Source organism: Aspergillus tanneri (genome assembly GCF_003426965.1).
Source record: "Aspergillus tanneri strain NIH1004 chromosome Unknown AapTan_2_pilon_pilon_pilon, whole genome shotgun sequence".
Taxonomy (NCBI): Eukaryota; Fungi; Ascomycota; class Eurotiomycetes; order Eurotiales; family Aspergillaceae; genus Aspergillus; species Aspergillus tanneri.
In genome coordinates, this window is record NW_022984629.1 from 2,886,331 (window position 1) to 2,909,455 (window position 23,125).

The 23,125-nt window shown below is 49.7% G+C and overlaps 7 protein-coding genes across 7 annotated transcripts; 4 read left to right on the forward strand and 3 right to left on the reverse strand.

The window, feature by feature from the left end:
* Nucleotides 1-68: 68 nt before the first annotated feature.
* Nucleotides 69-752, forward strand: MET14 (adenylyl-sulfate kinase; the record flags this gene model as incomplete). Its single annotated transcript, XM_033565643.1, has 2 exons — nt 69-76; nt 128-752. The coding sequence occupies 2 exons, from the start codon at nt 69-71 to the stop codon at nt 750-752; spliced, it is 633 nt and encodes a 210-aa protein (XP_033431400.1).
* Nucleotides 753-972: 220 nt separating this feature from the next.
* ATNIH1004_000941 (uncharacterized protein) lies at nt 973-3,802 on the reverse strand (the record flags this gene model as incomplete). The annotated part of the gene is made up of 8 exons (XM_033565644.1): nt 973-1,158; nt 1,212-1,704; nt 1,765-1,951; nt 2,012-2,471; nt 2,530-2,553; nt 2,803-2,823; nt 2,877-3,589; nt 3,664-3,802. 8 exons carry the CDS (start codon nt 3,800-3,802, stop codon nt 973-975), a joined length of 2,223 nt encoding a protein of 740 aa, XP_033431401.1.
* A 1,231-nt stretch (nt 3,803-5,033) lies between these two features.
* On the forward strand, nt 5,034-7,653 carry ATNIH1004_000942 (glycoside hydrolase family 92 protein; the record flags this gene model as incomplete). The annotated part of the gene is made up of 5 exons (XM_033565645.1): nt 5,034-5,163; nt 5,243-5,886; nt 5,938-6,849; nt 6,911-7,011; nt 7,062-7,653. The coding sequence occupies 5 exons, from the start codon at nt 5,034-5,036 to the stop codon at nt 7,651-7,653; spliced, it is 2,379 nt and encodes a 792-aa protein (XP_033431402.1).
* Nucleotides 7,654-8,038: 385 nt separating this feature from the next.
* Nucleotides 8,039-11,840, reverse strand: GCV1 (Aminomethyltransferase, mitochondrial; the record flags this gene model as incomplete). The annotated part of the gene is made up of 7 exons (XM_033565646.1): nt 8,039-9,092; nt 9,159-10,019; nt 10,109-10,185; nt 10,248-11,029; nt 11,155-11,357; nt 11,407-11,551; nt 11,645-11,840. 7 exons carry the CDS (start codon nt 11,838-11,840, stop codon nt 8,039-8,041), a joined length of 3,318 nt encoding a protein of 1,105 aa, XP_033431403.1.
* Nucleotides 11,841-14,494: 2,654 nt separating this feature from the next.
* Nucleotides 14,495-17,986, reverse strand: ATNIH1004_000944 (RNA-binding ribosome biosynthesis protein MAK21; the record flags this gene model as incomplete). Its single annotated transcript, XM_033565647.1, has 4 exons — nt 14,495-15,376; nt 15,453-15,990; nt 16,044-17,152; nt 17,204-17,986. 4 exons carry the CDS (start codon nt 17,984-17,986, stop codon nt 14,495-14,497), a joined length of 3,312 nt encoding a protein of 1,103 aa, XP_033431404.1.
* A 343-nt stretch (nt 17,987-18,329) lies between these two features.
* ATNIH1004_000945 (putative proline--tRNA ligase AIM10) lies at nt 18,330-20,522 on the forward strand (the record flags this gene model as incomplete). Its single annotated transcript, XM_033565648.1, has 7 exons — nt 18,330-18,350; nt 18,431-18,509; nt 18,585-18,628; nt 18,677-18,767; nt 18,820-18,899; nt 18,952-19,081; nt 19,138-20,522. The coding sequence occupies 7 exons, from the start codon at nt 18,330-18,332 to the stop codon at nt 20,520-20,522; spliced, it is 1,830 nt and encodes a 609-aa protein (XP_033431405.1).
* A 354-nt stretch (nt 20,523-20,876) lies between these two features.
* Nucleotides 20,877-21,562, forward strand: ATNIH1004_000946 (nucleotide triphosphate diphosphatase NUDT15; the record flags this gene model as incomplete). Its single annotated transcript, XM_033565649.1, has 3 exons — nt 20,877-20,964; nt 21,040-21,245; nt 21,347-21,562. 3 exons carry the CDS (start codon nt 20,877-20,879, stop codon nt 21,560-21,562), a joined length of 510 nt encoding a protein of 169 aa, XP_033431406.1.
* Between the last annotated feature and the right edge of the window lie 1,563 nt (nt 21,563-23,125).

Sequence of the window (23,125 nt, forward strand, 5' to 3'; positions counted from 1 at the left end):
CACTCTTCGTTTCAATCTCTTCAAGTACTCCTTACATTCTCCAGTATCAATCAACCCCTCATCACAAAATGGCCTCGTAAATCATTCCTTCCCATTCTTCCACTCACAACCCCACTAACAATAGCAGGAACATAACCTACCACGCCAGCGCCCTCACCCGCTCGGAGCGCAGTGCCCTACGCAACCAGCGTGGCCTGACCATCTGGCTAACGGGGCTCTCTGCATCAGGTAAATCGACATTGGCCGTGGAACTCGAGCACCAACTCCTTCACGACCGGGGCGTCCACGCCTACCGTCTCGACGGCGACAACGTCCGATTCGGACTAAACAAAGACCTCGGATTCAGCGAACAAGACCGTAACGAGAACATCCGTCGGATCGCAGAGGTCGCGAAGTTATTCGCAGACAGTGCCTCTATTGCCATCACCTCATTTATCTCCCCTTATCGTGCGGACCGGGACACCGCCCGCCAGCTACATGAGGTGCCTACCCCCGGTGAGGAGACCGGGTTGCCCTTCGTTGAGGTCTTTGTTGATGTCCCTGTTGAGGTGGCGGAGAAGAGAGATCCAAAGGGTCTGTATAAGAAGGCTAGAGAGGGGGTTATTAAGGAGTTTACGGGGATTAGTGCCCCCTATGAGGCTCCTGTTAATCCAGAGGTGCATATTAGGAATGTTGATCTGTCGGTGAAGGATGCTGTCGCGCAGATTGTTAAGTATTTGGATGAGCAGGGGTACTTACCTCCGAAGGAATAGACCGTTTCTTTTTCTTAATGTATCGCTGCTTTTCGTATAGACTCACCTTGTTGCTGTTGCTGTTGCCGTTGATATCCTTCTATAAATTTTCTACCATGTGACCTTCATGGATAGAGTTTCAGTAGGTTTGAGGTTATATAATCTGCGTAGTAAATGTATGTACTGTACGCTACCAGAAGCAAGGTATCCAATATACCAGCCAAAGACACAAAATATCCTACTAATTAAACTCGAAATCGTAATACACATACGCCGTGTACTCGCCGGCTCCGTCGCCTTGCATCTCATGAGGATCATCCCGCTTGACTCGTCCCTTCTTGTCCCGTCCAAAGGCATTGCCCGCCAGATACGAGTACTTCTCGTCCAGGTTGCGTTTTGCCTTGTCGGCCTGTTTCGGACTCGGCGCCTGCGCTGGTTAGTCTCCCAGATCAGCAACATCCATAAGGCATCTGAACGTACCCGAATGATCGTACAGGCAAAGTCCAAAGGCAATCCGTACCGCAGGACAGTCTCTACAAACACCCGCAGAACAAGCACATGCATCCAGACCATGACCGCCTCGCTCCACGCTGTCCGTCCGAGTCGTAACGTCTCCCCCCAGAGTTTGCGCTCGTCGCCGCCAACCCGTTCGAACTCCCTCTGTTCCTCTTCCTTGCCGCCTTCGACGTACTTGAAATCGCGAGGAATCCACTTGTTCTCACGAGCCTTGTGCACAAACTCCATGCTGTGCTTCTTGAACGTCGTCACCGCGTACAGCGTGAACTCATCATCTGATGCTACCAACGTCGCCGACCGGGGAACCACCATCGGGGAAATCGTCTCGTACGTCTTGAGAAACTCCTTAATCTGCTGGGCGGGCACGGCAACCAGATGGGTCTCGATGTACTCGGAATCTTGAACGATGGTGCGAGGGTCGACAACGGAGGCAAGGGACTTGGTTGATAAATTACCTCTGCATGAGATGGGTTAGAACCTACGGAAAAGCCATTAGGGGAACAATGGTAAAACGCACGCCTGCTTCCGCTGGAGGGTCGCCAGGGTACCCTTGATCTGGTTGTATTGGGAATATTTCGTCCGAATGTCGTTATCGATACTGGCTGCCTCCTTTTGAAGAAGATCAATCAGTTCCCCCAACGGCTTGTCCGCTCGATACTTAACCTTATTCCACGAGAACGTGCGCAGATACTGATCCACCGGCTCTGGTCATTCCCGTCTCAGTCAGCCGAACCCATTAACCACGACGGAGGGAATAAACATACTATCATTAACGGTCTTCATCTTATCAATCTGCGCTTCGTCGCCCTCTAGAATATTCTTTAGCGCATCCGAGACTTTGCCGACTACGCCCTGGCAGGCTGTTTCGAGTTTGGCCAACTCATCGGCCTGCTGTACGAGGGCGTCTAGCGTGCCGATTTTGAACTCCGGAATGGGGAAAGGGGCAACTGATCCGTTTTCCAGTGTGACAGTCGTGGCGATGGCATCGAGGGCATCGTCGCGATGGTGCGACGGGGTGATGGAGGTGGGGAAGGAGACGAGAAGGTACTTTGTTGTTTTGGACATAGTGATGAGAGGGTCAGGAGGGTCAAACGTTGGGGGGGAGGACGGATGGACAGAGTATTCGAAAGAAGAACCCGTTGCCACGCTCGAGAAAGCGGGCGTGAGGTAGCACAAGAGACGATGGGGGAAGTCGGGGTCGAGGCGTGAGGTGTTGTAATACTGCTATGTCGCCGGAGCTGCAGCCGGCCGGGGCGGAGGCGGTCAACTCTCTCGGACTTACGTAGATGGAGCCAACAGCGCCCACCTATTGGCATGTGAGCAAGTGAAGGATCTATTCCAGACAACATTTACGGAATAAAATGTTATTCGATTGATGCCTCTATTCTTACGCCGGGACTGATGTCGGAGGCTAATCTAGAAGCTTGTCCAACAGATAAAATATATACAAATCACACGGAAAACAAAATCTAAACCCTGTCTATACGACAAAATTATCTCTAAAAGACTTGGGATTTCGAGATGTGAGCACACAATCTCCGTTCTAGTTAGTGACCTTGTAGAGACTCGACATAGCCTGTCAATCGGTCAGTTCCACTTTGCATAACATACCGGTAATACTCAACATACCGCAGCCTGTTTGGGTTCAATAAATAGAGCCTTCGCTTCCACAAGAACGACCGGCTCCTGCCCTTCTTCGGGTAAGGTCTCGATGCGTGCTTCAACCCAGGCCTTGCGGCCCTCCACCTTAACCGTCTCTGCCCGCAGAACGGAGTAGGTATTCGCCATGGCAGGCTGACGGTAGTCGATGTTGAGATTGGCCGTCACACCCACTTTGTTCGGTAGAGCAGGGAAACAGCACCGGGCCATCGCCTCGTCCAGGAGAGTGGCCAGGAGACCACCGTGGACAATACCGGGGTGTCCACAAATGTTCGATCCCAGATAGAAAATGGAAACCAAGCTCTTCCCACCCTCTTCGCTGAATATGTAGGGCGGAACCACAATCTTGTCGGCGCCCGCAAGTGTACCTGCTGTCAGATTGCGTGTGCGGATTTTCTCCGGGATCTTGAGGTGAGGACGAGATTCGGTGAAGGCTGGGTTTTCCCGCAGCGACACCGCGAGGGGATGCTCTCGGATGAACTTGTCCACCTCAACAGAGACCCCATCGGAAGGGACAAATGCAGAGAGGGTCTCCTCATCGGTAGGCATGGTGGACGGCATCATGCGAGATATAGTATCCTGCGTCTGGTAGACCAACCCGGCGGTGAATGCAAGCGCTGCGATAGAAGTGAACCCTACAAAGCGGCGAAAACGAGACTGAGGCGGGATGGGAGAGGCGATATCTACAAGATAATCGACCGGAAGATCAGCAATCGAGAAGGGAGGGAGATAAAGACTGCAGACTAAGAAGACTTACCAGTGGAAAAGAGTCGAGGGGAGGTCAGACGGGTTAAATGCAGGAGCCATGGGGCTTTTGTAGGATGATTCGATCTGAGACCGAGCCTGGCTGTAGTGGGGACCACCCGAAAGATGGTTGACGATGGGATTTGCGGCATGGTAAGAAACGAGTGCTAACTTGAATCCCAACGGTCTGGTGTTACGGGTCCTATTGGAATCCTTAGCTGTCCGACGACTCGGAATGGTGAACGAGGATTGACTTTAGAGGGATCCGTCCTCAACACACCCGCAGCGAGTGACTGGTTGGCACAGCCTAGTCGGATTATCGCCAACTACCTAAACATACAGAAGATCTCAAAAGCCTGACTGCGAACGATTGGCGCTTTCTGATTGGAAGGCGGAGAACCCGGAGAGGCAAAAAGAACCTCGGCTTATTCTGTGATGAGTCATCCCTATGTTCTTGGTGCAGCGGCGCACTGGGAATTCCGTAAAGTGCTATACCAGGCAATATCTTGACTCGTCCATGTCGCAATGATTCCTCATTTGAGGTATTTTTTCGTTGTGATGGCGATGCAATGCACAATGTATGATCACTTGATATGGCTGGGCATGTTTGTCGTGTTTGTTGTCTAGACTTGTGGCACGTGACAAATATTGCAACGGATCTCTTTTCCACACCCAGCCTTTATGGAGTATTATGCTTAGAGTACATTCCGAGGACAGTGGGCCCAGTCTAAAGCCCCTTGACATGGTGGTTGTTGATACTATATGTGCCACATACCAACGATGGAGCCTGGATCGGACCCTTCATCGGCTATCGTCTGCAATAGAACACTTACCGGACGTAAGAGCTGTCTCCACGCTATTTATTATTGACCTTTCTCTGCTTCAGAGGTCGTGCATGCAGTCTTCTTCATGCATCGTAATATGGATTGCATGATGGACTGCGTCTGGAAATGAAAGACTGCGTTCGAGTCCGTCAAGTTTCTCCGTCTTCCGTCGCTGTCTATCCCTATGCATACCATAGCCTACGGAGTATTGTCCCCTGGATATCATAGCTTTGGATTGGATCGAATTTGCCCTAGCGTCTGCACAACTGCGAACTGATCACATCCAGAACCCGCCAAGCCAACCCCGTACATTTGCTTGTGAAACATGTGTCGATCGTCAGGGGCGCGTTACATTCCTGTCTGCGGGGTTCAGGTGTAGTATATACGGTCCATGGGATGACCTCCAATTTATACTCCCTCGTCGGACAGCTTGTTCCAAGCATGCCGGGAAGGAGCTCTCTGAGCGGTTCGCAACGACCGACCATTGCCATTCTTTACTTCAGTCTTTACTTCTGTCACTCTTTTAATTGATTATTTATCTCTTCATTCGTAATTTATTATGGCTTATCGTCTCTCGTTCGCACTTCTAGCATCTATTCCTCTTGTTCTAAGCAACCCCTTTCCTCCCGCTCTTGATGACTATGATGTGCTTCAATATGTCGATCCGCTTATTGGAAGTGCTAACGGAGGTATATACAGCTCTAGGAATTGTCTCGGCCCTGGACACTCAGGTTCTCATTTTGAATGATTTCTAATATGCCCGTCCAGGAAATGTCTTCGCAGGCGCCTCGCTCCCTTATGGTATGGCCAAAGCTGTAGCCGATACGAACTCGCAAAGCAACCAAGGTGGATTCGCGTATGACGGCAGTGATATTACCGGATTTTCCAGCTTACATGACTCGGGCACCGGTGGCCAACCTTCGCTCGGGAATTTCCCCCTTTTCCCCTACGTCAAATGCCGTGATGATGATGTCAATGGTTGTGTATATCCCAAGAAACAGCGGAAGACGAACTACATTTCGGACTCCGTCAAGGCTAGCCCCGGGTACTTTGGGTTGACTATGGGGTCGGGCATCCAGGTGGATATGACGGTCTCCCATCATACATCTCTCTTTCGCTTTCAGTTCCCAGCAGACGGCAAGTCGAGCCCGTTGATCCTCCTCGACCTCACCGACCTGTCGGATACGCGACAGGATAATGGAACCATTTCCGTAGATCCAACAACTGGGCGTATGACAGGCCACGCTCGATTCCAGCCGAGCTTTGGGAGCGGTACATACGTGCCTTATTTCTGCGTCGACTTTCACAGTGCTGCAGGCATCCGAGATAATGGGATTTTTGTCAACTCGCGGGCAAGCACGGATGTGAAACACCTTCAGATCTCGCGAAGCATAAATGGATACCCTCTTCCAGTGCGTCGACATTTCCCATCTCTTTGATGTTCCTAGCTAATAAATAGACAGGGCGGCGCATTCATTCGCTTTAATTCGGCACCGAATATCGTGGTGCAAGCCCGGATGGGCCTTAGCTTTATAAGCAGTGAACGTGCATGCAGCCACGCGGAATCCGAGATTCCCCTGTTTGACTTCAACGGGACCCATTCAACGGCTGTTGATCTATGGACGAAGAAGCTGGCCCCAGTCCGAGTATCCAGGCAGCATGTTAATTCTTCTTTCCTGACAAATTTTTACAGTGGCGTCTACCGCACCATGATTAACCCCCAGGATTATACAGGGGAGAACCCTCTTTGGAAGAGCACTGAGCCTTATTTTGATTCTTTCTACTGCCTCTGGGACTCATTCCGGTCCCAGTTACCTTTTTTGTCCATCTTTGACCCAGCCTCATTGGCTCGGATGATTCGCTCATTAATCAACACGCAACGCCATTTAGGATGGCTCCCAGATTGCCGCATGTCTCTCTGCAAAGGGTATACCCAGGGTGGTTCCAATGCAGATGTTGTTCTGGCAGATGCGTACCTCAAGGGCATCGATGAAGACATTGACTGGCAGGAGGGCTACGCAGCCGTCAGGAAAGACGCTGAGGAGGAGCCATATGACTGGTCCAACGAGGGCCGAGGGGGTTTGGCCAGCTGGAAATCGTTGCGCTACATCCCGGTTGAAGATTTTGACCATCTCGGCTTTGGGACTATGACACGGAGCATTTCACGCACTCTGGAATATTCATACAACGACTTCACAATTGCACGAATGGCGCACGGTCTTGGAAAGACCGATGACGTGGAAAAATACGAAGCCAGTTCGTGCAACTGGCAGAACTTGTTCCGGGCGGATCAAACTTCAACAATCAATGGTACCGATACAGGGTTCAAGGGCTTCTTTCAGCCGAAATATCTTAATGGTACATGGGGATACCAGGTCAGCGCCCATGCCTTTTATCGTCGCAAATTATGGTGCTTTATCTGACTAGACTTTTCAGGACCCTTTGACGTGTTCTAACATTGACCAAAGCGGACGGTCATGTTCGCTCCAGAACAATGCGGCAGAAACATTCGAGTCCAGTATCTGGGAGTACCAATTGTAGGATACATTCTATTTCTGATCATTCGTTTCACTGACACTTGGTTCAGCTTCGTCCCCCATGATATGGCCACCCTGATTGCCCGTCTAGGTGGACCGTCCCAATTCGTTCGCCGTCTCGACTACCTCCACGACAGGGGAATAACCTACATTGGCAACGAGCCCTCATTCCTCACTGTCTTTCAGTACCACTACGCCGGCCGTCCGGCAAAATCTACAGCGCGTGCCCATTTCTACATTCCGCGATATTTCAGCACCACTCCGGCAGGGTTACCCGGCAACGACGACTCGGGTGCCATGGGCTCCTTTGTCGCTATGACCATGATGGGACTCTTCCCAAACCCTGGCCAGAACGTGTACCTAATCACTTCTCCATATTTCGAGTCTGTTCGCATCACCTCGCCTCTCACGGGCCGCACAGCGACCCTGCGTGCGGTGAACTTCGATCCTACCTACAAGAACATCTACATCCAGTCCGCGACGCTGGACGGGAAACTATACACCAAGAACTGGATTGGACATGACTTCTTCACTAAGGGACGGGAGTTAGTGCTCGTCCTGGGTCGTAATGAGAGTCACTGGGGAACTAGAAATGAAGATCTTCCGCCTTCGCTGTCGACCCGTGGACCACAGCTTCAGTGATAGAGTGACTGATTTCCGAGGTCCAACTGTGATACTATTATGCTGTACTTAAGTTTAATTATATATACCGTTGGAGAATGCGCATTGGGAACGAGCGGTATAATTAACTACTGAGCACAAGTAACATACTGCAACAATTGAATTCATGAACCGTCCATTCTCACGAGATCCACATGTTGAAGACACCACTTGAATGCTTTTGATGCGCATTTGATTCGTTGAGAATCCTCCTCTCCCATCACACACTCAATCTATATAGCAAGTTGAAACAGTGAATCCGAAATGATCGGCTCAAAAAAATAAAAATAAAGAAAAACGGATATCGTAATATATACAATAATAAGCAATCCCGTGCCCAGAAGAACAAAACCATCTAGAATAGAAATCAAGCCTTAGGACGGTAGAATTTACTCTCTACCCAAGGCATACCGACGACAGAGGCCTTACGCACTTTATTACGGACCAAGATACCGACTTCGGTTCCCTTCTTATGCATGCCCTGCTTGATATAGCCCATTGCGATGTTCGTTCCACCTAACGAGGGACTGGGAAGACCGGAGGTGACGACGCCGATCTGGGTGCGGGAGTCGTCATTCAGATCGACGATGACGGCGCCCTCGCGCGCAGGAGAGCCCTTCTCGACCGTAAATCCGACGCGACGCTGAGAGAGGGTTGTAGCTGGGGAAGCGATCTGCGGGAGAATGACGGAGGAGCCGTTGAAGTTCGCGGAGGTGGGGTCCCGTCGGCCTTTGCCGACGACCCAACCGAGAGATGCGGCGGGGGGAGTCTGTGCGGTGGAGATGTCGTTGCCGTAGAGACACATGCCGGCTTCGAGACGAAGCGAGTCGCGAGCGGCGAGACCGGCGAGACGTACCTGGTCTGGGTTGGAGAGGAGGAGGTCTGTCACTTGCGTCGGAAGAGTGGGGTGGCCGCCTGATGGGATGGAGATCTCAAAGCCGTCTTCACCGGTGTAGCCGGTACGAGAGATCAGGACGGGATGCGGGGTGCGGGAGCCGTCGGGGAGAGTGAGGTAGAGAGAACGGCAGTTGCCGAAGTACAGGGTGCTAAGGTCGGTCTCAGGGCCATCGCCGTGGATGTAGGCCTGGAGGACCTGTGCGGCCAGGGGGCCCTGCAGAGCGACAAGGGCCCGGTCACTGAGGATTTCCCACTTCAAGCTATCGGGCCCGTGGGCCTTCTTGTACGCGTCGATCTCGGCTTCCAGGAAGGCTAGGTCCTCGTCGCGGCGCCCGGCATTGGTGACAAAGTAAAAAGTGTCCGCGGAGCGGCGGGTGATGACGGTGTCATCAACGATACCGCCCGTGCCTTCTTCGAGCAGACAAGACAGCGTCGATTGGTTGTCCTTGAGCTGATCGACGGAAGACGGGGTGATCTTCATCAGAAATTCCTGGACACCAGGGCCAATCAGATGATGCTGCACCCTGCGGAATCAGTTAGAGGGGTTGATTCAGGCTGGAAACGGTCCCGCAAGATGGGGATATACGTACATGTGGCTGACATCGAATAGGCTTGCCTTCTCTCTGGTCCATTTATGGCTCTCCACATGGCTGAGATCCGAATACTGCAGGGGCATAGAATACCCCGCAAAGGGCACCATCTTTGCACCCCGGGCGATATGGAGGTCGTAGAGCTGCGTCCTCTTTACTGGCCCCGAGGGAGCCGATGAGGCACAGCGAACTGTCCCGTAAGAGTTGAGCCGGGGATATGGGCGGGCAACAGCAACAAGAGGAGTGCGGAGGCCGCGCGGAGAAGCGAGCTGCCGCCGGAGCAGAGAGGAGCCATTGGCAGCGACAGGGGCGGACCGGGGGAGCGACTTCGATCCCAGGAGGTGAAGACCTCTTCTCAAGGGCCGTACAGCAGACATGATGGACTCTGAAGAAGCAGGGGGAGAATTACAGAAAGAAAGAATTCCGTCGAGGGGGATGCGAAGATGAGGAGCGGGGTCACGCTCCGATAGCGGGAAAGTCACATGGCGATAGGGCATTTCCGCGGGCAAGGTTCCGGTTCCGATCGGCGGGCCGATAATGCCTACTCTCAGAGCTTTCAAAGGTACGATGATTACGGCGACTCTCTGTCTCGGCACTGGTTGCGAGTAAGGAACAAGATGTGTCTTGTCCAAGATCCCATCACGGGCCCCATGTGGTCTCCAAGCCTCCTTATTTGCAGAACAGCCGCGGCTACTCCGCAGAGGCTTCTTACTCGCGACAGTAAATTTGCATTGGCCCATATAAGGGTGATACGTTGACTCAGTAAAGCTGCAAATCTCATCCCCGCCGCGTGAACTCAAGACAATGGGAATCCGATGCATCCGAACGATCTTGTCATCCTTCTCATTAGAATCCTCCTCCCTGGAGCAGTTTTGCTCGCATTGGGAATCTCCCTTCAGTCTGTCTCACTGGAAATGACGAAGAGTTGAACAAGAAAAGAATATCATTACAATCCGTTGCTGGCGCAGGAGAAGGGGCTCCCCACAGTACCAGCGCGATAGTTCAAGATCACACTATCAATGGAAGCCTTCTCACCATTGTCAGTCAGCCTGCGCCACGCGGGTATGGATAAGACGAGAAAGAACTCACATAGGTACCTGGCCCCAAGAAAAACAGGCCAATACCAATTAAAGTGATATTGAGCAAGAACCCGGCCCAGCCGCGAAAGCCTCGGTTTTTATAAAAACCCGGTCCGTAGTCCTCCCGCCTCATCCGGAGGTATGCCACGCCCCAGAAGATAAACCCGAAAAATGAATCAAATAGGGAACTCATTATCGAGAGCAGGTCCGAGAAGAATGGAATCACCTCGGAAATAATGAATGCTAAAACCCATAGGACAGCCAGGATGCCGGTCCAGGCAGCCCAGCCAACCACAGTATGATTACCCTTGTGACGGGTACCCTCGAACAGACGGAAAAAGATGAACCGCGCAGACACGGACGCGTACAGTACCCCCAGGAAGATCAAAGTTGGGACCATGAAGGAGAAGGACACCTTCTTGTACACCTCGTTGCCGAGCGAACCAAACGCGGGCGCGGTCATGTACTGGTTGCCAGTGTAGACATACACAATGGATCCCGCCAGGCTGAATACGATGATTTCAGCAATGGTGACAACGGTGACCGATTTCCAAAAGTCCTTGGGCTCCTTCATTTCAGCGATGAAACTAGGCAGGGTGATCTGACCGATGAATGTATAGCTGATGTTCAGAAAAGCACCGACGCCAGAAACAAAAGTTGTTCCCGGGACCGGGAGAGCTCTGACAATGGGATCGCCTTTGGCAGGGGTATAGGCCGCCGGATGATCCTCAATTCCCGAAAAGATCATGGCCAGCAGAACTGAGATGAATGTGGTCAGCGCCGAGAAGGTTGCTATTTTAGACAAGGTGCTGAAGGTGCGTGGAAGTGAAAACCAGCGATATGATGGCCGTCACCAAGGAGAAGACAATCGTGCAAGCGGAGTGGTTCGTGATTGTGTTCAGATACTCGGCGCCAACCAAGCAATGCAAGCCCTAAAGGAACATTAGTCATATCACTGATATCAATTAACTGAGAGAAGGAAATCAAGCGCACCTGGATGAACGTGTTGTTCAGAAGAAACATCGCGGCCGTCAAATACCATGCGATTTTCGAATTCCAAAAGAGATGTTGGCCGATATCACACACATCGCGGATATGTGGATGGCGCAAACAGAACTTCCTATAAAAATACAGTTAGTCTGTGCTCTCGACACGCCTCGAAAACTCACCAGACGATAAGTGAGGTATAGAGCACAATTGCAGCAATCACCACAGTTAAAATCAATCCCGGCACAAGCCCCAGGGTTGCATAGGACCCGGGGGGAACGACATGATCGCGAGACAGATGTACTCGGAGAAAAGCAGCGCCGCGGTCTAATGCGAGTCCAGCTTGTTAGTATTCTCCAATAGTCTCATACAACCAAATCATCGAGACTAAGTGTTTCAGCAGTACCTTTTGCCAGCTACATGTTCGGTATTTGATGGAGTTGCGGGCCTCTAGTTCGATTTGCCTCCCGACATCCGGACCCTCTGAGTCGGAGTTCACGGCACTCGGGCTCGGGGTCTCCAAGTCCAATTTCAGCTTGTCGGCGGATGGGTCCAGCCGGTCCGTGGTGACGGAGGGCCTGCGGCCGGCTGCCTTTGTTGCGTCGGAATCCGCCATTTTATGGAGCGGACGAACCGCAGATGGAAGGAAGCAATTGAATAGGGAAATGAAACAACGTTGAAGGGCCGCGGATGCATGTACTGCTCCTTTGTGACGTAAAAGGGGAGAGAGCTAGAAGGTGTATCTAGAGAAATCTAGGTTAATGAGGAACGAACCCGAGAAGAGAAGGTAGGCAATCGACGAGTTCTGTTTATAAGATGAGAAGAGGAAACAATGGTGAGATTTATGAAATGGAGGAAGAAGGCAGAAACAAAATTTGTCTTTTTTTAAAAGAAAAAAAAAAGTAATTAAATAATAAAATAAAACTAAATAATAAAACTCTGCATCACTAAGTGGGAGAGGGAGAGAGATTGGGCCTACCAGAAAGTCGAAGCAATAATGACCAAGACACCGGACGCGGGGCGAAAGGCTTGGGAGAAAAATCAAGAAAGGCGAAGGAAAGCGAAAAAAGCCAAGCGACGATATGAAAGGCTTAAAATGATGTGGATGGCAGACCTTTGAATAAAAATGAATATCTTACAACATATGGGATATTGAGTTTTCAGAAAGGATGTGTTGGTTGAGCGGAGGATCGAATAAGAATAAAGATAAATGAATTTCGAGATAAATTAATATAGTGAATTGAATATTATGAAAAAAAAAAATCATAAAACAGAAAAAAAAAAGAAAAGAAAAAGGAACAGTCTAAGTAAAGTGGAAAGAGATATGGATATCTCTTTTAGGGACTCCGTAGAGGCTCTCGTCCAAAACCGCTACTGTAATTCCAGATCCCGCCAGACTCGATCAATCCGGATGGCCGAACCCACCCTCCTCATTCGAACAGGAATGAGTCCATCGACTATGACGTGCTCGGCGTGGACCCCTGCACCTGAATGGAGCGGGACTCTAAACAGTAACAGTTCATTTCTTGATTGCCAACGAGGGGGCTCCTTCCAGTTCCCTTCCATGGGCCAAGGATCCTCAACAACCAAATGGAAAAGAGGCCTTTCTCGCTGTGGCCGATGAGATCGGTTCCATCTTGGAGGATTTACCCTAAGCGATCTAGCTTGAGGCCGTGATCCACGCATTCCGATGCGTTCGTTGCCCATTTCCCCAAATCCCCCACCTCCATTGGCCATCAACCATGTCCACCATCCGCCTATCACACACCGCAACGGGCGGTACGGGCGGGGCCAACCCACCTTATGGTCCCGCAAGCGTCAGTCTTTTCCCTTTTCTCATTGGGCCCGTGCGCTGACGAGCTTGCTGGAGGAGATAATGAAATCATCATATGAATTAACTACCTATTAACTACCTAGCAACGATGTACAGGATGCATAGATGGAACACTAACTTTCTTGGCGATCCTCTCGTGCAACCATGATCGGGATACTCCATACTGAAAAAACAAACAAAGAGCTTCTCAGTGTAATTCCATTCCTCGCCATCCTTCCAGCTGATCTTTACCTCCGGTTGGTTTAACCTCGAGCACGCTATGCAGTACCAGATGACGTGATTATCCTTTCCACGTGCCAGTAAATTAACAGCCTACATGCATATGAAGTAGTGACTGTTAAAGATAAGACAAAGATTATATACCCCGTGAGTACTCTGTAAAAGAGGTGACGGGTATCTTTTCCGGTACACGATAATGTTATGAAAATAATGGCCTTGAACTATATATTTATTTTGTATCAAGATTTGTATTGCCTTACAGACCAATTCCTTGACATAGATGACTTCATTAAGTTTCAGACTAGCTAGAAGTATCCAACTTAGTTTGGCATCTAGATACATCAAACTAAACAACAAACCCCCTTTACACAGGGTTTCCTTAACATTAAGCTCGCATATCTTTCCAAATAGGAAGTCAAGTAGGATGGGTGTGATCAAAGCGTAACGGATATGTTCCATGGGAAACGTTGAACTCAAATTCCGCCCTGAGACGGAGAGATTTTCTTCACAATGTGGTCATGATCCTGGCTTTGCCAGTGTACCTGTCATCTGGATGTCTCCTCATGTGATTCCTGACTTTGTCTCCAGTATCTAGGGATATTCCTATATTTGTAAGAGCATAGGCACCACGACGTTACCTCATAGAGGAGAATAGCCGGATAATCAACGATGATATACCACTCTGCTAGCCTAACTCCACACGGAGTATAGTCCACGTGGCTGCTGGCTAGGCACAAATAAGGCTGCAGGATGGAGCTGTCTTGGGATGAAACTACGGTCTCGTAGGCTCCATAATACGATATTATACTAGTTAGGGACCTGACTAGTACTGTGGCTGATGGGCTCTGCAGGGTATGATGGTATCAGATTAGTGGTGGTCGCAGCATTTGGTCTAGACCGCTGTCTTATTTGATCCTACAGGTACGGAGTAGATACCTAGACTTGAATATTCATCGATGGAATGATGAACATTGCCAACCTTACACCTCATGAGTTTGATTGTTTTTGGGTCCGCGGACATAAATAGCATGCATCGGCTTACTTCGACATTATATTGTAAATACTGTAAAAGCTGTCGGTTTCTCTGTAGGACGAAAAATCTATTGTTTGTTTTTACACTCCACCATAAGGGAAATAAAGATGATATGAACCATATGAACCTATAAATAGACTTTTGTGGTATCTGGATCTGCAGTATGCACAATTGGTGGATCTCATTACATCCCCTCGTCCTCCCCGGCCAGCAGGGCCGCATAGTCGTCTGCCGATGCGAATGTCGGCAGGTGTTTGAGCTTACGGCGCTTCTTCCGATCTGACCTCCCATCGTCCTTCGGACGTTCCACTCCGCCTTCAAGCTCCATGTCCGAGGGTAGTTCCTCGTCGCTCCCAACAAAGGCCTCCTCGTCTGAGACGTCCATGTCAAAGTCATCATCCTCATCGAAGGTCTCCTCTTCGGCCTTCTTGGACTTGGACTTGGACTTGACGGGCTGCTCTGCAGCAGCCTCGTCCTCATCCACTTCCTCGTCGGATTCGTCATTGAAGATGACCCCTTCATCATGGCTCTCTTCATCCTCATCCTTATCATACGCCGACTCGAGATCGTCCAAATCGAGATCATCATCGCTGGCGCCGGTGTCCAATTCAGGCCTCGAATCGACAAGGGCTTTCCAGATCTCAGATTCCGCGTCGCTGAGTCCTTCGACGTCCTCCTCATCTTGGTCAACAGGGTCCCTAGACTTCTTTTTGCGAGCCTTATCCTTGTCCTTTCCGACTCGGCTGAAGTACTCGTGGAAGAACACGTCCTCCGCGGCAACGTCTTCGGATTTCTTCTGCCAGAACGCTTCCGAGTTGAGTGGCAGGTTCTGGGCATGGCTGCCGGCACTGACCAGCCGATCCTTGGCGTCGCTACCGGCGAGAGGCTGCATGATGGAAGATCCACGTGTGGCTGCAGATGCCTTGGGGGTTCGGTATACAAAGCGGTCCAGGAAGTGGGTCAAAGTGTGGATGGTCAGATCCGGCTTGCCACTCATTGGCTGATGATCGAGGAGATGCGCCGCATTGACCGACACAGATGGATGAAAGTGGGCCAGATAAGGTAGCTGTCAAATTCGCAAGTTAGCTTTCTGATTGAACAGCTTCGATCTGCGCAGTGCCGGGGGCATAAAAAAAGCTCACCAGTTCCCAGAGACACGTCCGATCAGCATTGCTGTGCTCGGGGTCTCGCTTCCGGGGATCATATTGATTTTGCGGCAGGGGCTCAGTCACCGTTGGCTGATCCTCTTCCTCATCATCTTCGTCAGGGACGTCCCTAAACACCTCTTCATCGTCGCCATCATTCTCCTCAGGCTGGTCAAACAAAGACTGGAGACCAGGGAAAGTCTTCTCCAGTTCGCGAATAAGATAAAATACGCCGCAGATGAAGGCTGGCTGATGCATGCCGAGAACTTGAATAATACGCTTCACGAAGGCCTTAACACGCCTACCATTGACATCATTTTTCAATGCTTTGAAAAGCAAGTTTAGGTAAAGCGACTGCTTTGAGGATGTGGCAACCCGCGGGTCAAGTAGAGATTCATACAGGGTGCGGTAAAAGCGATCGGCCGCAACTTGATGGGTTGAGCTCAGTTGTTGAATCAGCATGAGGGCTTGGATGCTGGTGTTGAAGTTTGACGAATGCGTGATGCGGAACAGAGTTCCAATATGTTTGGAAAGTCTGGGCACCAGTTAGTAATATTTTCAGTCATGGGAATCGGCTAATGAACATACCGATCAGTATCTGAGCTCGTGAAGGGATAAGCCCGATTGACACCTGTCAGGACTCCCGAGATGAGCTTTTCGCGCATTTCCTCATTCTGAGCCTGACCCTTATGTTCTTCATCCTTTTCTTTCCCCCCCTTCTTACCGAACCTGCCTTGCTTTTTGTCTGCCTTGATGGGTTTCATGGATTTTAACAAGACAACGAAATACGAAAAGTAGATGTCGAGTAGCTTCACCGCAACGTTTTCCTCTTTCAGGCTCAGAACAGTTTGGTTCAACGTGATCAACGCATAATACTTGGCGTGCTGGCTCTGGCCTCGGCGGAAGAGGACTTCCTCGACGGAAGCGATGATTGTTGGTTTCATCATCGGATGCGCTTGTTCGAGTTGCAGCAGCAAATAGGAAGCCCGGGATGCAATCTTCTTCGCTTTATCACCAAGTTTGTTGACCAGCAAACGTAGAAGGTTGGTTTCCTGTTCAGGCTTTTCTTTAAGTAGCTCGTAGACGTAGCTTACAGCTCTGGAGCGAGAGAACTCAATTTCGTCATTGCACCACACTTCCAGGATCTTAAGCATCTCAAAATACTGATCCTTAACTATATTCTCGAAAGCCCACAGGATGAGGTGGCTGTTCTGAAGTCCACCAGGAAGAGGGTCCCCCTCCGACCATTTGCTACCTGCTCCTTGGAATGCAGCCATGAGGAATGGCTGGTTGGCAAAGGCCCTGAGCCTACGATCACTGGGGAGCAAGGTGCCCTGGGCGAACATATCCTTCAGAGACCTGAGAACCTCTACCGCCTGGGCACGACTGCGTTTCTTGCCAAGTCCAATGAGGTTCTCTAGTGATTTGGTATTATGCAAAGGTGATTCCTGCACGGCAAGCGTCAAAGCTGAGATCTTGTCGCTCAGTGTTCCGGATGTCATAATAGTAGTGTAAAACTTGTGAGAAGAAGAAGCGGAAGCCTGTTGTGCATCGGCGTATATCTTGCTCTCTTTCTCGAGCAGCGAAAGGGCATGCTTGTATACGCGGTCAACCAACTGCCGAGGCAATGCATTTGCTTGCTTCGCAGATGTCGAAGGAAGCTCGGTCATGTACCAATCAGATCGTGGTGGTATGGTCTGGTTTTAACATTAGTATCTCACAGTGGACGGGAGTTTCGGAGCACTCACAAGCTTAGAATATTCCTTGGGGAGGATGTTTTGGATTGTTTCCTTGGCTTTTGCCTTGGTTTCCGTGACAGCCGGAGCTGGCGGAACTCCCAGAGCCTCCGAAACATTGTCATCTGAAGTTTCATCCTGTTCCTCCTCATCTTCTTCCTTATCCTCGTCCTCGTCTTCAACCTCAGCTTCCTCATCATCCTGGATATCATCGGGGACAACTTGTCCGGCAGCGGCCAACATACTCGACAGTTCTTTTCTTAGTAGATCCTCATCCGATTTATTGTTCGACTTCCTAGGAGCATCTTTTGCACCCTCCACCTCGGAATCAGAACCGATATCCGCGAGTAAATCAAAATCTTCCTCAGTACCCCCTAATGCCAAAATCTCTTGCCGTAGGGCATCATTCTCATTCGTACTATTCGACTTGGATTGTTTAACCCTTTCTGTATCCTTCTTTCCTTCTCTGGCAATAACGTCACCACCGTGATCCCGCTTTTTGCCCCTGTTGCCTCTATCGGCATCAGATCCTCGCTTTGCGACTGGTGCCAGTGCATTCTCCTTAGCTTGCTTTGGCAATTCCTTCGCAGCAGCTTTCGACTTGCTGTTTTTCTTCTGCTTCGTCGCATTCTCGTTCTTCAATTTCTGTTCGATCCTCTGTCGTAGCCCGGCAAAAGCACTTTCCTCCAGCTGAGGAAAAGCATCCGCAGCCGCGTTGGAGTCATCAACAGCCGCTCCACTTTCCGGTATGATTTCATTTGCTCCAGAGGAGCGCTTACCCTTTCCTTTAGCCATGAAGGGCAGCTATGGAGCGAGGAGATGGAATTAATTGATTCTTTGATAACTTTTTTTTCTGCCGCCCGAAAATCCCAAACGAGATGGCCGCCGGAGAAATATTCGACCGCGGGTTCGGTTCCTGGTGCACGGGCCATCCGGCTCTCATGGGATTCTGAGCGTTTTATAAAGATCCTCGCAGGAAGAAGTAAAGACGGGCGATTGGAGTAATTGCGCTTGCGGGGGATTTTCATCATTGTGCAGTTTGCTTTCGGTGCTTGTGGCAACATCCAGTGTGATCTCCACGCTTCATGATATCTGGAGAACGCCCGATTGCGGGCCGCTACTCGGGGCCATCTCGAGCATGCTTCGGAGTCTTTCGATTGTATAGATTCTCAAGATGCAATTACCATGTATGGCGTCTTTTGCATCTCCCCGGATTGTTCGAGCTGCTAAGTATTATAGACTGATGGTAGGAACCGGGTCTCCAACTTCTGGATCCCGACTGGTGGCATCTCGAAGAAGAATGTCCCAGGTGGTAAAGGTACATGCGAGAACCAAAAAAAAGAAAGAAAGAAATACCTAGAAATGGTTTGAGCTGACACAAATGTGGGCCTAGAGGATTCGAACGACCTTTTAATTAGAGGTGGATTTTTTCGCCAGGTTTGTACTTTCTCCCTGTGGTCTGAGTGTGGATCTAACTATGTCCAGGTGTATTCCGGGATATTCCACATGCTTCCTCTAGGGTTGCGCGTGCAAGATAAGCTAGAGCGTCTCATTGACAAGCATATGCGGTTGCTGGGTATGTTTCTTCCTAGTTTATAGCGACCTTACCAAGGCTAAGGACCACGCAGGTGCTTCGAAAGTTTCTTTATCATCTATATCCGCTCAGGAGCTTTGGGAGCAGTCAGGACGTTTGAAAGAAGGTTCCGAGGTAAATACTGCATTCTTGAAAGTGGATGAATCTACTAAATTCGACACTGCAGGTATTCAAGTTTATTGATCGGAAAGAGTCGCGCTTCATTCTTGCCCCTACTCATGAAGAAGAAATTACTACATTAGTAGGGAGTCTCACTAAGTCATACCGAGATCTGCCTTTGCGAGTGTACCAGATATGTGAGTTGATCATACTTATAAATTTTGCGGACTGATGCTCATCCTGTCAATCCCAGCGAGAAAGTATAGAGATGAGCCAAGGCCAAGACAAGGTCTGCTTCGTGGACGCGAATTCATTATGAAGGATCTTTATACTTTCGATTATAGTGTGGAAGAGGCTTTAAAAACGTATGCCTCCGTGAAAGCCGCCTACACCCAACTCTTTAACGAACTGAAAATACCTTACCTTGTCGCTGCGGCAGACTCAGGTAATATGGGTGGAAGCTTGAGCCATGAATTCCATTTTCCTAGCTCGAAAGGCGAAGACACCGTTATCAGCTGTACCAACTGTGACAGTGTCTATAACGAAGAGCTCGCCGATGGAAAATCTCATGACTTAGAGCACGGCTACCATCTCCAAGCGAGGCAAACATCTGGGTTCAACACCGAAGGAATCCCCATCGACGCAGCACCGACTGTTTCCACAGGCCTCTGGATGGCGATCTCCAAAGACAAACAAACATTGCTACGGGTCTGGTACCCGAAATTCTCCATGCAAGGAACTAGCCAGGAACCCGTGGAACGAGAAGTCAATTCACACGCTGTCAAATCCGTCGCTGATTCAGCAGGCCTCGAGCTCGACCTTAGCGTGGAGAACCCCTTGGAACAGTGGGCGTCCCAGATCAAGTCCGCCACAGGGCCCAGTGGATCATCTCCCACCTACAGGCCCAAAGTGCTAGATCTGTACGACTCACAAGTCCGCGTCTACCAACGTCCTCCACTCAGTGACCTGCTCCAGCAGGTTGACTGTGCAGTAGACGACATTGACTACTCGATGCTTGATCGCTTCCCCGAGACCAACAGTGGACTGAACCTGGTCAAAATGCATGACGGAGACCCATGTTCGAAATGTACCCAGGGACACCTACAAACTCACAGGGCGGTCGAACTGGGCCACACATTCCATCTCGGAACCCGCTACAGCGATGTCTTCCAGGCATCCGTCATGATTGACCGGTCTGCTACCGGCTCCGAAGGCCAAACCGTCCCCATGCAGATGGGATGTCATGGAATCGGCGTCTCTCGCATGATCAGCGCAGTAGCAGACAGTCTCGCCGACTCCAAGGGCCTGAACTGGCCAAAGGCTATGGCCCCTTACGAAGTTATCGTTATCCCGGCCAAGGGTCTACACGAGGAAGCTGAGAAAGTATACGATCTTCTCACCGCAAACTCATCTTCCTCCTCTCCCATCGACATCATCCTCGATGACCGTGACAAGCAGATGGGATGGAAACTCGGCGATGCGGACCTAATCGGGTACCCGGTGATCGTGGTGGTCGGCAAAGGATGGAAGAAGAAGCAAACCCTGGAAGTGCAATGTCGCCAGATGGACAATCTCCGCGAAGATGTACCGTTATATCAACTACCGGAGTTTATTCAATCGTTGCTGGACCGGCTGTAATTTGCGTATAATAAAGCCCGATCATGAGACCTGTATACTAAGTGTTAATATACCCACCTACATCCCCTCACATTACGCACCGTACTCCTATAATTGTTTCCCAGTATTTATCTGAAATAATTAACTCCAGGGATAATCTACGATCTCGGTTTCCATGATTGGCAATTTATACATCCCCATGAAGTAAGCAGCAACCAGCACATTCTTGGCATCCCAGTTGAGTCATTCAACATCACGATCTTCCCAGTAAGCAAAAAGCTTTGCACGACAACGTCCCTTCAAATAAATCACCACAATTAACTTTCCGGGTCATTCGTTACCAAAACCACTACCACAGATAAAAAGAAAACAAACATGGGCCCCCGGATTGGCGTCGGCGTCTTCGTCCTTAACCCCCAAGGCCGAATAATAATTGGAAAGCGCCAAGGCAGTCACGGAGCTGGTATAATTCCCTTTCCTCTCGAGACAATTGGCGTAATAAATTCATTCTTTTATCGGTTATTAACTCGACATTCAGGAACATGGGGACTCCCAGGTGGGCATCTCGAATTCAACGAGACGTTTGAAGCCTGTGCCAAACGAGAAGTGTTTGAGGAGACCGGGCTCAAGATTAAGGATATCAAATTCCTCACAGCCACGAATGATATCATGCGGGCCGAGGGGAAGCACTACGTCACTGTGTTTGTGGGAGGTGTGGTTACAGAAGCAAATGCGCAGCCCAAAGTGAGTTTCCATTTGTCTTGGTTTATTTGTACGCAATCTATCTGGAACGGCATTGTGATTTGTGAGATGGTATCTCTGAGTTAACGGACTACTTATTACAGGTAATAGAACCAGAAAAATGTGCAGAGTGGCAGTGGCAGAGCTGGGAGGAGATCGGGGAGTTCGCAGCAGCGCAGAAGGTCGCAGAAGTGGAGGGATCGATGGACAGCTTTGAGGGAAAGAGGTTGTTTATGCCGCTTCTGGATCTATTTGAGCAGCGGAGAGGGTTTCATCCCTACCACTGCTTCCAAAGCCACTCTGCAGATGAAACGGCCTGATGTACTAGCGGGTAACCGTGTTTACTGTATTCAATCGTGTCGTTGCGCATTTCCGTCTGTCCATCATGATTAAAGAACATCTCTGCGCGTCTTGCACAAACAAGGGCATTTCTTTCTCCCAAGTCTCCGCCACCGCGGCCACTTATATAGCCGTGCATATGTGCCCTGATTTTGGAATAAGCTAGTCTTGGTTTAATATCTATAGATAGTGCTGGAGGGGATAGTGACCTTCTCTTTAGACTACAATGGCCCCCTCGCTGACCACTTCCGAGAAACCGTTGCTATATAAATACCAATATATCCCCACGTCCATTGAGGTCCTCATTAATAAAGCGCAGGAGTTTCGTGGGGTGCAGCTTCGAACATGACAGACTAGGCACGAAATTTCTAGTTCAGTGGGCCAGCACTTGTGTTCAGCGTGGTTGACGACATATTTGCTGAAAAGAGATTCCCTCTCCACAACAAGGCGAAGATGCAGAGGAAAGTAATGCCTCAGGATGGTCAACTAAAAGCTGTCGATTCGTTCCGGAAATTGCTGCGATGCAGGATGAACTTCATGAGATACATCTCGATCATGGGTTAAAAACAGTGAACCGCTGGAATCGTATGAATATATTAGTTACTTCTACTGTCTCTAATATTCCAGAGCAACCTGCAAGTTGAATAGCGAAAAGCAACTGCTCGGCGGTCTCCGGCGTGGGATGTGTTTTAATCTACAGCTTTTTGCTGCCAGTTTCTTAATCCTGTCCAAGTCCACGGAGTCTAAGGCAGTATAATATTTCTCTAGCAACATTAAGATCCTTCTCGGTGACCGGAAAAGATTGAAAGTCGACACGAAGGCCTCTATACAATACGTAATTAGCTTCGCACATATTCTGACATTGAGATGTCCCAGTAGCAAGTACTGGGCTAGCTTTTCATTGCTTCTCTTTCATATATTCTGCCGGAGCATAGTCCTAGTAGAGATTGGTAGCATTAAGATTAGCAACCTGACCGTGATCGAAAGGCTCAGTAGAGGACTTGTGCCTTCAGATGATAAGCAGTCAGAGGGCCTAAAAGGCCCAATAGCTCTCATTGACATTCTAGGATATCAGATGTAGACTTATCATACAGTGGATAGAGAAACAGAGAAATAGTCAGTCTTAGCAGTAACAGACATAACTCCTGCAGACCTTGCCTCCCATGCAGATTCTTTGCTGGTAGCAGAGATATATAAAGCATTAAAGTGGTAAATTCACTTCCGCAAGATCTCAACTATTTTCCTCCTCATTCTATGGATTGAGTGAAGATGAATGAAAAATGAACATGACTATTCATCTTGCTTGTGTCTTGGCATCAATATTGCTGACTCAGTATACACTAAACCCCATATAGACCCAGCCAATACCATCATCGGCGAAGTTGACTGCAAAAACACCTGCAGCAGACCAACACAATCTCGACTAGGGCGCTCTTAAATCTGCCGGGATACCATATGGTGATATTCCCAGCTAATATCAATATTTTCGTGCTTATCTAACCGATTTCCCTCCGTCACTTCCACACTTCCGACCTCTTCACTTC